At 33.3% G+C, this 13,726-nt stretch overlaps 1 protein-coding gene across 4 annotated transcripts in view; it reads left to right on the plus strand.

Annotated features, from left to right (window-relative positions):
* Nucleotides 1–13,726, plus strand: part of epha3 (eph receptor A3) — a 165,725-nt gene that overhangs the window by 130,535 nt on the left and 21,464 nt on the right. For all 4 annotated transcript variants that reach the window (NM_001365172.1, XM_009304577.5, XM_073912301.1 and 1 more), the window contains 3 exon segments: nt 1,545–1,606; nt 5,996–6,205; nt 12,410–12,559. In NM_001365172.1, coding sequence (NP_001352101.1) covers nt 1,545–1,606; nt 5,996–6,205; nt 12,410–12,559 — 422 coding nt within the window.

The following is a 13,726-nucleotide window of genomic DNA, read 5'->3' on the forward strand; positions in this document are numbered from 1 at the left end:
GTCATAAAATGAGGATTATTTTGCTTGGATAAATCTTATCATGCTCACGCTTTAGCATTCTTGACTGTAAATAATGAAAAAGTTCATTTTGAATGTCAAGTGTGGCCGTTGCTTGGAAGGAACAGTGCGTGTGTGTATTTAGAGAGGTGGTGTACTTTGAAAGTAAGTCTGGGGTGCAGAGTTTGGGCTGTGGGGCCGGCGGAGGTTGGCATGTGTCTCTTGTAGCCTCTGACGTGACATGATTTATTAACTCTGCCCTGTTAATTCTTAATAATCCAGAGACTTTCACACCCCATTTAACCTGCTGCTTTTGGCCCTACATTAGGCAAAATATTTGTAGAGCGCCAATTGCTGCTTCACAGAGATGAAGGGGCCATCATACTGATTACGAGCGGAATTTCAGGATCAAAAGTTTACAGAGTGATGTGTGGTTTTAGTCTGAGTTTTTTTTTTTTTTTTTTCTTTCAGAAATGGTTTAATGTTTTTAGATAGACAGATATTCTAATTTGTGGATTATTTAACTAATTTTAATTATGCACATTTTACAAATATATTTCATGACAACGCTGTGCTGTCTTCTGTATGGATGCTGGAACGAATGTCCAGTGAATTATGACCAGTGCAAATACATGTCGTGACAACACAAGCAGGTCATCAGGCTATTATTGATATAAAGTCATTTTATGTACATACTTTGAAATAAGGCACAGATGAAGTGCAGATGATAAAAGCAGTGATTTACAAGCAGCAGGACAGAGAATATAAAGCTGTCAGACAGTGACAGTTGACCTTGTGGTCCGTCCAAGTTCAGCTCAAGACTCTTTTCATCCTGCAGGAAACTCTCATTTACCTGAAGTCACAGTAAGTTATGGTTATGATTGCTGACCGGCGGTGTCAGAGGTGTCATGTGAAGAGCTCCGACAGCCCAGCTCTTGTTATGGGCTTCAGACAATGTCTGTGAAGTGTTGAAAACCTGGTCTGTAGCCATCAACTTTATCTGTTCACCCTCTCAAACTCTATATAAAAACTGCTGCTTAACCCATAGTCTTTTATAACACCCACATGTGGCAGCGATGAGCACTGTATGAGTGAACCTCATGAAACCTGTCAGGAAGTCATCCAGATCCGATTTCAGCCAAGAAAGGCTGTTATTTAAACTATGGTTTGGTGTTCGGCCACGATGAAGCTTAATTATCATGAAAATACTGCAGAAATCTTCTTGACATGTTTCATGACCCTTGCAGGCATAAGTCTTTTCTTGAAAGATCCAGTGTCGTCATTGAAATAACTCTGAAAGTCGTTATGCTGGGCCTATATAGCTAGGTCAAACTTATTCATGCCTTTGAATGCATTATTTTCTTTTTGCTTGAAGATTCTACTTTCAAGATGTTTTCTTTTGTCCAACATAAGCTCATTAGTTTGCAAATTGGGTAATTTAACCTTCCAACACAAATGACACCACCGCAGCAAAGCAGAGCTATATTCTGGCACATCTTTTCTCCATTAGACTAAGACATGTGTGAATTTTCTCTCTCTCTCCCCAGGTAAACCTGTGATGATAGTGACCGAGTACATGGAGAACGGCTCCTTGGATGGCTTCCTGCGAGTGAGTGTGACACACCGAGAGCATTTAATGAGACTCCATTATGTATGATCAGAGGAAAGGCACAGAGGGCTCATCTTAAAATCATTTAAAAACCCATCTGCGTCTTAGCTTCTTTCACAGTACCTGCTTATCACAGCATGCTTTAAATTCTCCCATGCTCGTCGAACATTTTATTCTCATTTATACAAATAGACACAAATTGCTCTCTGCTGGCTCACCCATGTGTCTCTGTTTGCTGCGGCGAGATTGGATTTTTTGACGGTGCCTTTTGTGTTCATAACCTTGCCTAAATTCATCCCATTCACATTCATAGCCGAGGCGCAGGCCTCCTTAAATAGACAATGACACTACCTGTGTTTCAAGCACTTTGTAGTGTCAGGATTTCACTCAAGCTTGTACCACAATGGCCTCATTCTCTCACACAGAACAGACCAGGCTTGTGTTCAGAAGAAACGCTTATAGAGAGCGGATTCGCTTGCATTTTCGCAGACTGAAATGGCACTGGGGAGACTGGCATTCAGCCTGCCAGCCCAGCAGTGCCAGTTAAACAGACTGGGCATGTTCTGTCCTTCAGATGACTTCCCCTTAGCCCATCGCTCGCGCTGTGAAAATAAACAAGCAAACAACAGGCTGTGGGATGGCCCATCTGAAAAGTGCTGATAAATGCGCTAATGAGCTCATTAAATGGGTCAGTTTAACCTTTGGCTGCAGCCATCCTGCCTTGGCTCTAATACACCTGACATATGAATTTATCAGCCTTGTGTCATTTTTCAACAGTTTACCACCAGCAAGGCGTGCCAGACAATCTGCTATTTGTAGAACAAAATGATCACCCTACAAATTGATGTATAGCTTGAAGCACATAAAAAAGAAATAAATACAGAAATGAAAACTAAAATGAGGGGAAATGGTTGCAGGAGTGCAACCTTATATTTAGAATTTCTCAACATGGTTTAGAAGTGCTTACACATATGAGGAAAATATATTTTATCATCCTTTAAAATGTAAACATCATAAACAGTTACATATTATAATGTTAAGGGGGTCGCACACTGCATGCCCCGCTCATCGACGTGACATGGCATGCACATGACAATTGAAAGTATCACACACCAGGTGGGCAAATTTGAAAGTATCACACACCAGGCGGGTACATTCGCATGTTATTTAAAATGAAAGGATTCAGATGACGCTCTGTGGCAAGGCAGAACAATGTCCTGAAGGGGGTTGCACACTGGATGCACCACTCGGCGACATGACGTGTCGCGCCACGTATCGCCATGCGTTTTAGAATTCTAAACATACATTTTTATCAGTGTACGCACACTGGAGCCACAAGTCGGCGGCTGTCTGTGCCACCCAGCAACAACTCAGGAAACTGTTCATATTTCTGCCACGCCATAGTGCCATCTGAATAGTTTTATTTTAAATAACATGCGAATTTGCTCGTTTGGTGTGTTTTACCTTCAACTGTCATGTTCGCGCCGTGTCGCTGTGCTGAGCGGCGCATCCAGTGTGCGACCTGCTTAAGTTGTAGCTGGGCACCGAGGACGGCAGCACCGGTGTGCATATCCTAATAAAAATCTATGTTTAGAATTTTAAAATGAGCGGCACATCTGGTATATTTACATGATTTTTACATATAAGTAAAAATTTGTGTGGAACTCCTTTTTTCACATAATCCTAAGAGACAGACCAATTGCAGAATAGCACCCATGACTCTAATATACACTATTTGTATGGGAAAATAATTTTAAAGGTAAATTCTAAAAAATATTATTAAAATTAAAAAGGACTAATTAGAAAATTAAAAAAAAATTATTTAATGAAATATTATTTTATTCTATGTGTGCTCAAAAAAAAAAAAAAAAAATATATATATATATATATATATATATATATATATATATATATATATATATATATATACAGTTTAAGTCAGAATTATCGGGCCCCCTGAATTATTAGACCCCTGTTTATATTTTCCCCAATTTCTTATTTTCCCCAATCAGCTTAAAGTGACGTTTAAAAGCTTAACTAAGTAAACAATGCAGGTTAGGGTAATTAGGGAAGTTATTGTATAGTGATGGTTTGTTATGTAAACTATCAAAAAAAAAAAAAAAACCTGAAAGAGGCTTTTGCTAGACATTTAAAAGAAGAGTAACAGTTGCATTGAATTAAAAAAAAGAGTATGCAAGGGCATATTATTAAAACAACCTGAGCAAACAAGGCATGGAATTAGCAGGACCTACATGAACTGTGTTCCACTTGTGTCTGCACAGGATCCCACTCCCAGAAATAAGAAAAAAAAAGTTGCAGTGTTCTGCAGCAATTTCCTGCACACTGCAGCCTGGCCTGCACTCTATCAAAGAGATCTGTCATCCTCCCTCGAATGCGTTTCCTTGCCACTGCTCATGTCACTATTATTAGCATGCCTTTGAACCTCTCCGAGCTCCTTTCTCTTCCAGGTGGTCCAAGGTTTATTTTCATCTAAACTTAGTTTGTATGCAGTATTCGTAAACATGCACATAGAAAGAAAGTGAAAATAGGGTGGACAGAGACACGGAATGAGAGAGCGAAAGAGAAAAAACTCTCACAGAACAACTAGACAAAATGTTCAAAGAGAAATAAAAATCTGGGTGTTGACTTCATTGATAACTTTAATTAAACATGTGAGAGAACAAAATTTAATATACATTAGTCAATACTCCAAAAAAAAAAAAAAAAAAAAAAAAAACTTTTAAACTGCAAGACTTTTTTTTATGGGTTAAACATGGGACAGTATTTCATCACTCACAAAATAAACTGTTCTGAATTAAATCTGAAATTTTACATTTATTCTAGACATGCCTCTTAAGGACATCTCATTTCATATTTTATTCTGAATTATTGTGTGTTTGTATTAAAGCTAAAATTTCTAGTTTACATCAGGCTTTTATTACATATAGAGTTGAAAGCAATTTTTTTGCCATATATATATATATATATATATATATATATATATATATATATATATATATATATATATATATATATATATATATATATATATATATATATATACATATATATATATATATTTAAAGTCAATATTATTAGCCTCCCTGAATTAGGTTTCGCTAAATTAAAATCAATTGATTTGATTATTTTACAAACCATTGGTTGTCATCATCTACAGAACAAACCACTGTAATCTACACACTTTATTAACCTACACTGTAAAAAATATCTGTAAACTGACAGTTTTCAGTGATTTGTGATTCATGTTTTTTTTTTTTTTTTTTTTTTTTGTAGAACAAGAAGAGTAGATTTTTCAACATCAAAAGTCGACAGAGCAGAGAACATTATCCCAAAATGCAATTCACAAACGTAAATAAATGAAAAACACAAAATGCAGAAAGTGTTAATTGTTTATATTGGCAACTAGTTAACTTAATGATCTTGTTAAACATTTAAATTGCACTTTAGGCAGAATACTAGTAACTTGCAAAGTAATGTCATGAAATCAAAGACAAAAGAAGTTAGTTATTAGAAATTAGTTATTGAAACTAGTATGTTTAAAAAATGTCTTGGAAAATCTTCTCTACAATAAATAATCAAAATATTCAAAGCAAATCTTATAAGGCATAATAAGATATCTAACAGACCCTTTTCACATTTCTGGGTTTTTTAGTAGCGGAAGTCGTCATAGTTGGAAAAACGTATAGCGATGTGAATGGGAGAATGCAACAAACATTTATTTACAATCTTATTTTTTTCATTTAATAAAATAAAAACTAAATGAAGTTCTAATATGTTCTTCAGAATTTTACTATATGAAGAAATAAAGTCATGAAAATGAATGCAAATCATTATGGGAGTGCTATACCTTTAAGACCGCAGTTTGTCTGCTTGTGGTATAAAAAAGCATTTCTCCAAAGCTCCCTGACAAATCAATGCTATCTCACTCATCCGGCCAGTCTCTCCCTCTCTTACTGAAGCGCTTCCTTCCCTGGTGTTTATCTCCAAGTCCTGAGCATATCATTCTTCGTATAAAAGGCCTATTCACACGCACCAGTGTAAACACCGTGAGCCTGCCAGTGGGCTTCAGTTCAGATATGCAGTCGGCGATGGGTTCTTGTGTACATCCCATTTATATTCTTCAACAAGTTGCCACACACCAGAAAAACCAGAAAAGACAGTCAAACGTTCCTAAACATTCAAGGATCTGCTACTCTTAGCAAAATGATTCCATGAGTTGTGAGATGACTGGGAAATATTCAGGCAGTGTTTTGTAGATATGAGTCATCAAAAGTCCCCTTGTGTTTTGTAAAGCATAGCATGAATTATGTTTATACAGTAGACATTAAACACCTTATTTGACTTTTCCCTTCTTCCCATCTATGTCAGAAACACGACGCCCAGTTCACAGTGATTCAGCTGGTGGGCATGCTACGTGGCATTGCGTCTGGGATGAAGTATCTGTCGGATATGGGTTACGTGCACAGAGACCTAGCCGCTCGGAACATCCTGGTCAACAGCAATCTAGTGTGTAAAGTGTCAGACTTCGGCTTGTCCAGAGTGTTAGAGGATGACCCAGAAGCGGCCTACACAACAAGAGTAAGTTAACATCTGTAGGAACAAGGAGAGTTTTTTTTTTTTTTTTTTTTTTTTTGTTTTGTTTTGTTTTTTAATAACAAGCCAATATTCTCTTTCAACATAAAGTTAAAGCTTATACCAGTAAAACTACTGGTATAATTTTAGATTTTTTTTTTTATTAGTTCAATCAAATGATTTTCTGTCATAAATGTCCTTACTGTGTATTTGTAACTTACTTCACATACATACTGTACATAAAATACACAATGTGTAAAAACAAAAATCACACATTTATACAGTATACACATTTTAAACATAGTTTTTTAAGAACTAATTTCTAAAAACTAATTTATTTTATCTGCAATAATCACAGTAAATATATTTATACTTATGTTACTTTGTAGATACTAATAGTCAGCCTAAAGTGCAATTTAAAGGCTTATTATGTTAACTAAAAAAAAATATATATATATATAGAGAGAGAGAGAGAGAGAGAGAGAGAGAGAGAGAGAGACAGACAGACAGACAGACAGACAGACAGAGAGACAGATAGATAGATAGATAGATAGATAGATAGATAGATAGATAGATAGATAGATAGATAGATAGATAGATAGATAGATAGATAGATAGATAGATAGATAGATAGATAGATAGATAGATAGATAGATAGATAGATAGATAGATAGATAGATAGATAGATAGATAGATAAGGATGGTCTGTGAATTGCGAAGCACCAAATAAATGCTGTATTTCATGTTGTTTTCCTAAATTCAAAAGTAAACAATCATTCATTTTCTTGTCAGCTTGTTTAGCTTAGGGCTAATAATTCAGGGAGGTTAATAATTCTGATTGCAACTGTAATACAAATACATTTACAATTTTTTATTATTATTATTTTATTATTATTATTAAAATGATGTTTAACTGAGCAAGGACATATTTACAGTATGTCTGGTTAAAAAAAAATTTCCTCTGGAGAAAGTCTTATTTGTTTTATTTTGGCTAGGATAAAAGCAGTTTTATTTATTTTTTTTTTTGTTTTTTTTTTAAGGTCAACATTATTAGCCATTTAAGCTATATTTTTTAGCCCCTTTCTCATTATTAGCCCCTTTAACCTTCACAATTTTACAATTTTACAATCACTTGCCAAATTACCCTAACCTTAACCTAATTAACCTAGTTAAGCCTTTAAATGTGACTTTAAGCTGTATTGAAGTGTCTTCTATAAAATATGATTTACTGTCACAGCAATGATAAAATAAATCAGCATTTGAAAATTAGCTCTTAAAACTATTATGTTTAGAAATGTGTTGAAAAAAATCTTCTGCTTTAAACAGAAACTGGGGAAAAAATGAACAGGGGGGTTAATAATTCAGAGAGGTTAATAATTCTGATTGCAACTGTAATACAAATACATTTACAATTGTCCCCATGTTTCTGTCAGTCCTGACACATTTGCATTAAATTTTACATAAAATATGTGCAATACATCTTTAAGACTCAGAAGTGACATCATTTGACGGAGAAGAAGCTGACATAGACCCAAGATGTGTTCTATTGTTGAATTGTATGATTTTATGCTATTTTTATTATGACAAGTCAGGCCCTGTCACATTTGAGAAAATGTACGTTGCTGGTAGAATGTCCCATATAAGTACAATGTAAATATAAACATTTATTTTTATCTGATTAATCATGATAAAAAAACATTTTATTTTTAAATAAGACCTACACGAATTTACACTGGACAAGATGCTTGACTAGTTAACTGGATGTATCTGTTTAACGGGTTTATTCATTCAAAATAAAGGGAAAGAAAGTATTCTGAGGTTTTATTGTCACAATTTGCATTTTTTAAGTATTAAATGTTTTATATATGGCTGTTCATTCTGCTGTGGCGACCCCTGATAAGAAAGGCACTAAACCAAAGAAAAACGAATAAATGAATGTTTTACTATTTTTATTTTTTGGATATTAGTACTTTTTAATAGACTTTAACATAATATCAGAAGCAATTATACATTTTTTCATGAACAGAACTTCAAAAGTAAAAAAAAATTGCTTTAATTTAAAATAAAATGTCTTTACTGCACCATTATTTATAATAAAGCACAAGGTATAAACGTTTTATGGGTTACATAGGACTTAAGCAGGTCTGCCCAATTCTGTGCAAATCTGCAAAGCACATTTCCTGTGTAACCTGTCTATGCTTGACCAATGTAGCTCACTGTCCCTCTCAGCCAGCCAGTCAAATCTTCGTTCCCTGGCATTAATAACCATATTTGTCACTCTCTTCCCTTAAGAGCAGCATTCATTATCAGAAGAGATAACTAATGCCTAAATACACTTAGAGGCAGGCATAAATTCACAGCATGATGGGGTTTAAAGAAATATTGCTGCTTAAATTACCAATACAAGTGTCACCCAGCATAAGTGTTACACTGATAAATGGATAAATGAGAAGGAAGTCCAACATGTTATTAGTTGGATAAACCCAAATTTGTAGGGTTTTACATGTGTCCAAAAGGCAGTATAAATGTGTGTTTTCACAGTTACAGCGAGACCCCCCACCATATCATAATGCGGCTACGAGAACTTTCGCCACCCCCTTCTATTAAAGCTAAAGGATACATTGTGTCACATTTTACATTCATTAGCAGTGATCTTGCAGGGACTATTTGTACGCGCCCAATAGGGAGGCCCGTGCACAAGTGGGTTTATTTTTTAAAGACCTTGTGTTTGGAGAATGTGGGGTAGGAATTGTGTGACTTGGCCAGGTTGCTAGTTGGCTTTGGCTCTACCCTGTTCTCTCTCAGTCTAGCTCCTTCATGAAGGTTGAGTGTAGAGTTACTCCAGCAGCCGAGCTGGAAAAATACAATGCAGGTCCTCAGAGAGAGATGACCTGAGAAGAGACGAGAGCAAGATCAATGAAAAAGGTGGCATACTGCGAACCATGAGGAAAAATTTAACAGGAGGAATAAGAGCACTCATATATACAAAAAAAAAAAAAAAAAAAAAATATATATATATATATATATATATATATATATATATATATATATATATATATATATATATATATATATATATATATATATATATATATATATATATTTAAATAATTAAATTAAAGAAAATTAAATTAAAATTAATAATAGTATAGCTTAATATATGAAATGTGACCTTTTGTATGAAAGAACAAGGTTTTTTTTTTTAAGCAGTCAAAAATTTTAAATGAGGTAATCTATTGCTTGAAGGTATAAACCTATTGGGCGTTTATATATTGAACACAAAGAAATTTGGAACTAGTCCCTTTCTGATACTAGTTCATAAGGACAATGTGTAAATATATGTAGAAAAATTGAAAATGTAAATATATTTTTTATTATTTATTTTTTAGTTTTTAGTTTCAGTATGTTAGTTTTAAGTATATCTTTTAAATAATGTGCTTCAAAACAGTTATAAAATGTGTGTTTAGAAGAAATAAAACACATATAAACATGTAAAATTTGCAGTCTTTCACTTCCATCTAAATCGATCAACATTTTTTAAAAAACTCTTTATTTAGATGGTCCATTTGAGTATTAGTAGACTGTCTGCATAATATCTGTTGATACTGCTGCTAAACAGACATTTAACTGACTATAAGAAACTTAGCTAGAACCTGTCAACTTACACTAACCATAACTCCAACCTCACCGTCTAATCAGTTGGCATGTAGATGCAATGTAACTCAAATTCGACAAATGCACCATGAAAAAATGTGTGACCCGATTTTTTTCACATCACCTCATATTACAATTTTGCATTCAATCTTGACCAATCAAATACGCTCTATCATCTGACACGTCCCGCCCCCTTTAAGACACTTTTCAAATGATGCGCTTGAGCTCCACTGCTCTCACTCGCAGCTCTATGATAAAATGAAACGCTATTGAATGTTTTTCAATGAGGAAGGGCTACTCCATTTCCCACCCTCTCTACATTTTTCAGTTGAGATTACGTCAAACATAGAAAATATGCACAAAAAATGCACATTTCAAAGCACTTCACATGATCTTTAAACTAAGTCCTCAGAATGTATTTTTATTGATCGTACTTCTTGTACTTTAGTACCTTATAACACATTGTTTGTTTAGCAAACACACTTGTTTTGTTTAGTTTGTTTACAGTGTGTTAGGCTATGTTTCTAACTGTAATTTGCTCATTATTATGTATGTGGTTGTAGTGGACAAAGTACTCAACTTACATGCATAGTAGTACAAATAGTACAAATACTACAATAGTACAAATAAAAAAAAATCTGCATTAAAAGTATAAAGTCTTAATTTTTACTTGAGTGACAGTTCAAAAGTACTTATAAAGCACTTAATGTACTTTAAAGTATTTATTGATGAATGGTAAATATGCAGCAAAAAATTTAAAATAAAAATCCTAATTTGGGCCCTATCATACACCCGGCTCAATAAGGCGCAAGTATTTGAGGCAATTGTTGCTATTTTCAGACCAGCGCAACCCTAAATTTCGAAACCCTAAATATTACGTTGTTTAAATAGCAAATCTATTTATGCCACTTTGTGGACTCATGGGTGTGCCATAACGCCACATTCACACAAGACTTCAGCGTCAACGCTTGACTAAAGGCGTGTCTGAACTTGGGGCTGAAGGGATCATCATAGCAGCGTCAGCCAGTAATATTCAGTCAGCAATAGGCCACTGTCTAGCTGGTGTATTTGCATACAGGGATCTGATTGGCTGAAGCTTGCGTCGGCGCTTGAAAAGTTAAGCTAGTCCCAACTTCTGCAACAAGCAATGCCTCTGAAGCGGCGCCAATGGATCCACAATTAAGGAGATGTGTTAAGGCACATTGTTGGCACGTTGCTATTTTGGGGAAATAGCCTGTGCTATTTGTTCAATTTACATTATGATTGGTTAAATTTTTTCAGTCCTTAAAATCGCTATTTATTAATTTATTAAACAGATATATTTATTAAAATAATATTTATTTGCTAAACATATTTAGAAATTAAAAGACAATACACTTCAATTCAAGCTAAATATTACGAAAATATTACAATCTACAAAAATTCTATCAATTGTTTTGCTTCTTGATTTTTCCTCTTTTTAAAATTTTTATTTAATATTTTTCTGTACCATATAAATTTGGCTGTACTAGTTTTTGGACAATTATCGTACGTTTTTTTGTTAGATAAGCTCCAGATTTGGCTTCAGTGATGACTAATGTAATGTATATGCACAAATATAATATTGTATAGCTTTCTATTAAAAACATGAATTTAAAAGATAGATTTGTGAGGGGTGTACTTATATATGCTGAGCGCTGTAAAGTGAAGATACTAAAAACCTGTATACTTAAAGGGATAGTTCACTCAAAAAAAAAAAAACTTTACTCACTATTTACCTCAAGTGGTTCTATACCTTAGTGAGTTTTTTTTCATTATGTTTAACACACAAGACAATATTCTAAAAAAAGATGATATTATCTTATAACCATAGATGATATCTTATGAAGTTAATGTTTAAAGGGTTCTAGCTTTCTTTAAAATATCTTACTTTGTTTTTAACGAAAGAATTAAATTAATGAAGATTTGAAACAAGTTTGAAACAACAAATTGGTGACTAAATAAAATTTTTTGATTGAACTATCACTTTAAGTAGGTTTAAATATGGTGAAGTTAAAAAAAATGTAACTGTCCAACACATATTGACCCAGGTACCCTTGCACTGGCAGTGAATTTCTGAATGATGTATCTAAATAACATTTGCACTGATACTTTCTTGAAAATAATTATTTTGTTATTGACTTAATTCCCTAAGAATTTATTTTTAAACATGTTGAACCCTTACATAACCCAAAAAGTATCCTTAAAGAAAAAAGATTTGTTTTTTAATGTTTTTATTTTTTAAATCATCTGAACATGTACGTTGTATGTGTACATTTTAATAAATTGTTTCACTTAAAACTCAAGTTCTAATGCTACCTTATTAGAGCTTGTTTGTTTAGAATTTCATTCATAAGATGCCAGAAATCCGACACCATACATATGGCTTGATTTAAACTCCGCTGCACACAAATTACACTATCTGGCATCTGAAGTTAGAGTATGTGCTTGTTATTCCTCTAATTGTAAAAATATTTGTTTGAATATTGCCACAGATGGCAAAATTTTCCCTGACAGATGGTTTTTGTCTGTTTACAGGGTGGCAAGATTCCAATCCGATGGACTGCGCCAGAAGCCATCGCCTATCGCAAGTTCACCTCAGCCAGTGACGTATGGAGCTATGGGATTGTGCTATGGGAGGTCATGTCTTACGGAGAAAGGCCTTATTGGGAGATGTCCAATCAGGACGTGAGTAAAACGACTGTCAGCAAAGAAATCCAACATCTTCCTTGCCAAAATAGAGCAGTGTGGCATATGTTCAGAGGTCGATTTGATTTAAAAAGCTTTCAAAAATGCACATTTTATATTCCACAGAAAGAAAGAAAATGGCATGAAAATGAGCCCTTAAATAAACTTTTAAATAAGGGACATGTAATGTTAGTTAATGTATTTATTAACATGAGCAATGCTTGTACTGCATTTTCTCATTATAGTTTAACTTTTACTAATAAATTACCACCCCTGTGCTCAATAACATTAGTTAATGCACTGTGAGTTAACATAAAGAGTGAACAACTCATAGTTAATTACTTGTTCATGCTAGTAAATACATAAACGAATATTATCTACATGCCCCATGTTGTAAAGTGTTACCCACTTATCAAATGATGTGATTTATATTTACATGATTTACACTGTGTTTATTTACAAGCATATAGTTTAGAATAAAGAGCAACTTTCTGCTTCTCATCTCTGTATGTCCTGTTAGGTTAACATGCATCTAAATGTGAATACAGCATGCATTTTAGCTACAATTTCACACAATTTCCAACAATTGTACAAAGAAAATGTTATACATAGCATTTTGTCAAATAAAATTTGTACATTTAAACGGGTAAATTGTAAACAAGCAAATGCATTAAGATATTGACCTCAAAACAAAGATGGGAGATTAAGTAAATGATTTACATCTAAGGCAGGGGTCTTAAACTCAGTTTACCTGGGGGCCGCAGTCTAGCTGAGGCTGGGCAGCATAAGGTTTTCCATAAGAAAAACTTTGTAAAAAAAAATAAATAAAAAAAAGCCAATATTTTCAAATCTTTTAATTTTTATTTTTTTTAACACAAAATAAGCTGTAAAATAAGCAAATTAAGAAAAAAAAAGAAAATAAATCAATCAGTAATAAATAGTAGTAATAATATCAATAATAACAATATTAATAGTAATAATAATAATAATAATAATAATAATAATAATAATAATAATAATAATAATAATAATAATAATAATTATTATTATTATTATTATTATTATTATTATTATTATTGCTGTTGTTGTTGTTGGTGTTATAGTAAAATAATAACAACAATGATAATAATAATAATAATAATAATAATTCTTATTATTATTATAGTT

This window comes from Danio rerio, chromosome 9 (assembly GCF_049306965.1).
Source record: "Danio rerio strain Tuebingen ecotype United States chromosome 9, GRCz12tu, whole genome shotgun sequence".
NCBI classification, from domain to species: domain Eukaryota; kingdom Metazoa; phylum Chordata; class Actinopteri; order Cypriniformes; family Danionidae; genus Danio; species Danio rerio.